The 4,831-nt window shown below is 39.9% G+C and overlaps 1 protein-coding gene across 1 annotated transcript in view; it reads right to left on the bottom strand.

Moving 5' to 3' along the window:
- si:dkey-238f9.1 (chemokine-like protein TAFA-2) overlaps positions 1-4,831 on the bottom strand; it is an 84,583-nt gene that overhangs the window by 5,825 nt on the left and 73,927 nt on the right. Inside the window, exons 3-4 of the mRNA XM_035661187.1 lie at positions 4,231-4,380; positions 3,299-3,423 (exon numbers count right to left, since the gene is read on the bottom strand). Of these exons, the coding sequence (XP_035517080.1) occupies positions 3,299-3,423; positions 4,231-4,380 (275 nt within the window). The remainder of the gene's footprint in view (positions 1-3,298; positions 3,424-4,230; positions 4,381-4,831) is intronic.

Raw genomic sequence — 4,831 nt, 5'->3', positions numbered from 1 at the left:
TATGTTCACCAGCTAGTTGCCAACTATGTGTGTTTACTGTTTATTGCTGTGCAGGTAGAGAACAGTGGGGTTTTCCAGCTTTTTCACAAAAAAACAGCTGCCTGCTGCTTCTGGAAAGGAGTTGATGAGAGCTGTGACACTGAAACAAACAATTAAGTTGTAAGCCAAAAAACAATAAGCTGAAAGACACTAAAATTCATTGTTTATGTCAACTTTGACCAGACTGCTGCTAGACTAAACTTACTCAAACCTTTAGGTCTTGAGTTTTCATCTAGCTATTTGTAGGCTTTGAATAGACACCTTGAATATTTAGTTTTTAGGCCATATTCACTACATCCTGTGTGGTGGCGAATATTATGGTGTGTTTATTTGTGCTTAAGGATGTAATCGCTGTGAAAAAAAGTCTGGTTCATGAAGCAGCTTGACCGGTCTGATCGCTGGATTGGCCAATGCAGTTTGACATCGGGTGGCGTTTCTCCAAAAGTTGATTTCAACTTCTTCACCATTGCTGCTTTTCTTGAATGGGAGAAGGTTTTTTTTTCACTGCAGTACCTGATTTGGTCTGAAAAAACCCTAGGCCTATGCAGTGAAAGGACTTGGACTTGGTCTTCAGATGTCAGGTTATTTAAATATTCAGCATGCACAAACCTAAAAGGCTTGTGACTGACATGCAATTTACTTATAAAAGCCTCACTTGGATTTCACCTTAAGACTTGACTTGAGACTTGTTTTGACAATTTGTGACTTGACTGGTATATTATATTCAAAGGGAATGTAAATATTTAATCTACCAAAGTTTTACTTGATATGTTCATCTAAGCTATGCAGGATAGGTTTGGACTTTTTGATGTATGAATTTTCAAGTAATTTTAAAAGAACCGGTGTCACTTATTTCACAATACTGAGCTCAATCCTCAGCAGAGCCCTCCATTTATTTCTTTAGAATGATGTTAACTGACCAGTAAGCTCGGGTACAGAGCCCTCTAGCATACACATGCCGTCCCTTGCTGGCTCTCTGTGGGAGGCAGCAGTGCCATGAGCATGGAGCGACCCCCGCTGACTCCCAAATCAAAAAAGAGTCGAGGTTCTGAAGGGTTCTACTAGCCACCTGGACCCCTGCTTGTCTGTGCCTCTGTTTCTGCTTTCCCGTGGCTGTGTGAGAGGGCATGAATTATTAACCCGGCTAAAATAAAAAGCTCTGCTCCGACCAGGCCTCCTGTAGCCATGAATAATGGAAGAGGCAGCTCAACTACAGGCGTTTGGTGAGTCAAACACTGGGCCGTGATGGATGGCTAAGGGCCCACTGCGTCCCCCCCTCCTCACCTACTATCCACTTCAGGTCTACCACACCCTGAAACCCAAAACACACGTCCAGATAACCTCTATTAATCTCTGGAAGTGCTACAGCTTGAGCTGTCTTGCCCTGCCTCAGCACATCCCACTCGACGATTTGGCTTCCTGGAGGGATTTTAGTTTGTTGTTTGTTTGTCTTTCTCCTGCCTTTGCTTGCCTTTGTTTTGCTTCTCGCTCGCACTTTTGAGGACCCAACTCAAGCATGCTCTTTCTTACCCTTAATGCTAAAACCACGAGGATGAGATGGATACATGCAAGCTGGATTCCCAACAGGCTTTTCTAATTTGTACCAATGAACTCACTTGTGTACGATCACACTGTTTATTATGAAAGTGATAATTGATTTTCCATTTGCAAAGTTGTCTTGTGCTCTGTGCCTCCATATCTAATGTCTCACCTAAACTGCCAACCGAGAATAGTGTCATGATAATATTGCTTCTATATTTATTTCGATCCATTCATAAACATATTTTTTTATTCTCAACTGAGAGTTTATATGTGATCTTATTAAATATATAAATAATATATATTTACATCATTATTATTATTATTCTTTTTATTATTATTCAAGTGAATCAATCTGACACATGTTCTTTCAACCCTGTAATTCTGGCGTTTTGTGAAATTATACAGTAGGTCCAAGCAGAAACAAGACAAATGTCTTGTTGCATATATTAACGTGACACATCATGTATATTCATGAATAATTTTGACACTAAATATTCTGTTTTGTAGTTAGATTTCTTAGCCTTAAAACAAGTTCAGATCTCAGCATGTGATGAAAATCCCAGAAATATTTAATGGTTGTTGATAAGAGAGCACAGGCATCATAGAACAGTCATCAAACTATGATATATTTATGAGTGCTAATCATTTCTCATTCAAATATGTGAAATTATAATTAAGTTGCCATAGAAATTACATGGTTTGTCAGTCTGAAATATGTCTGATACTTTGACAAAACAATCATCAAAATGTCATAATGTCATAAAGGAAAATATGGATTTTTTCCTTTTCCTTTTAATTGTTATCAACAACAGTAGCTTAATGTGCAATTCGTTATTGAGACATGAACAGATTTGTCTCAGGTCTTATACCAATTAGCCTACGTCTTCAGCACTACATGGACCCACGTGGGGACTTAAAATTCTGGAGACTGACAGCAGGCCACGCATCATATTTCCTAACCTTATTTGTTTATTTATCTTCTCTGATGAGCTCACACAATAGATTAAGGTTTTATATGTTTAGACTGCAACATTGACTTTGTACGGTATATCAGAAATATATCAGCAGATAGATTTAACAGTTTAGCTTTAGATCTTCAGTTCAGTTGACAGGTTTCACACCAGACTAAACTAACAGAACCAAAAGCCATTGTTTAAACCAAACCAAACAGGCTAGGTGTGAAAGCATCTTTAAAAAAAAAGGAATACAGATACTTGACCGTTCTCTCCACAATACATTTAGCTGTTGGGCTCCTGCATTGACTACCTGATCTACTTGGCTCTACCAAATTAGCAAGGTAAGTAAAAATACAATAAACTATATGCAGTTGGACTTCCACGACAAAATGCGAGATGTAGCTAAACAGATAGCTGAACTTAACTCACCCCTTTCTACTGTTGTAAGCCGATCGCTTCAAGAAACACTTCAGTGACTCTCCCCTATGAGTCACATCTTCCTCTCCTGCTGCCTCCTACTCTGCCTGCTCTGCTATGCTCTCATCTGAAGTTGATAAAAGAAATCTTCTCTAGTGCTCTCTTTAGCTCTTGTTTCTTTATTTTTTTCCAACACTTATAAAGCCATCCTCTGTTATTATAGGGCCACATTTGGTCACAACTATTATGCAAGACCATGGAGAGTAATTTGTGTTGGCTCTAATCTATGGCTATTAAGTATTACAAATTAAGAGTATCTATTTTCTGCCCTTAATTAGACCCACCTTGGTTGTCTTAACTTTGTTTCCTGTACTGCAGCTCCATCCTTTGAGATCTGGCAGCACTTTACACTCTTCCCCATCCATGCAGGGATGCATCTGGCACCACCACTTCTGTGCAACTATGGAGGCTGTGAGGAAAAAGAAACAAAACAGTAAGGAAAAAGTTGGGGAGAGTACTGGAGGCAATTAACAACCTGCTGTTTGAAACTGTAGCATTATTCTGCCCTGGCGGAAGCAACAACAAGCACCTTTGGTTTCTATATTCATCACAGTGATTGAAGAGAGCGTCTTTTGATCTCTGGCTGACAGTGGAGACCCGTAGGTCTGAATTACAGGGCGTGGGTCAATGTCAAGCCGGTGAGTGTTGTGGGCAGGTGCGTGAAGTGTGAGGAGGGTGGATGTTTGTACGTAGGAGGGATAATAAAGCGTGCAGCAGAGGTTGGCACGTCAAGGTCTTAAGTTGCTCTGAGGAGGCCTACAGGGGAGAAACAGCTTCCCCTGACATTTCCAGTGAAAAAAAAAGAACTGTCAAAATGGAGGAAACTCCTGTCAGAGCCATTACAGTGAAAAGAGGAGATAGGGATCGATTCACCTGTAACTGAGGCCACTTTTGACATGATATTAAATGACCTGGCCTTCTGTCTTCTCTGCCCAACACCAGGTCTGATAAAACCTCAACAACAGAGAAATGGATGAAGTGGTGGGCGATTTGATTTTGAAGATTTTGAAGCCACCGGGACACAACAGCAGGATCATGAAAATCTAAATTTTTTTTTCCTTCTTTCATATAATAAACCTCAGACCCAAATAATCAGTGAAATAAGCACTAGAGGCACAGTGACAGGTGTGACAGTTTTGCACCGTACCACATTTTGTCCCTAATCAGAAGTCAGTCTCAAATCATTACCAAAACTTTAATGAGAAGCCTGGCATACCGTCTACACAAGATGGAGCCGCTCTTGTTGTTCCCGCCACCTGTCCAGGGAAGCAGGAGCATTTGACAGTCTGGGATCTCTCTTCGATCTTGTTCTTGTTGCAGCACCGGTGTGCAGCAATTACCTCACAGGTTCCCGCTTTCACATGAACTGGAAGCACAAACATACACAATGGTTAAGAATGCACCTGACGGCTTTCCGCCCATGTAATTCCACTTTTTATGATCTCTGTCTCATAAAGCATTAAAGCAACCAATAATAAATCTTAAGGAGTATATGCTAGTAAACATTGTTTGTATCTTTTCTTTTATGTACACGGGTGTTAATTTTTCTGGCTTTTTTTGTTTTGTTTTGTTTGATAATGCTTGGGTTATTCCTTGTTTTTTGAATTTGAACAAATCCCATGAAAAGACCAAAACGAACAGCATCAGCATCGGCTTGTTCTCTTTCTGTCTTCTCTGTCCGAGTCACTCAGCTGCAAGCTCATTTGTTTCTGCTGCAAACAGGAGATTAATACACATTATTATATTTAAATTTACATATTTACAGTGCATGTGGAATTGATTCCAAATAAATACAGTGTCCATGCCATATTCATCAT

This window comes from Morone saxatilis, unplaced genomic scaffold, assembly GCF_004916995.1.
Source record: "Morone saxatilis isolate NCDOM2014 unplaced genomic scaffold, NCSU_SB_2.0 Contig18, whole genome shotgun sequence".
Classification (NCBI taxonomy): Eukaryota; Metazoa; Chordata; class Actinopteri; family Moronidae; genus Morone; species Morone saxatilis.
This window is presented reverse-complemented; position numbering and strand designations above follow the sequence as displayed.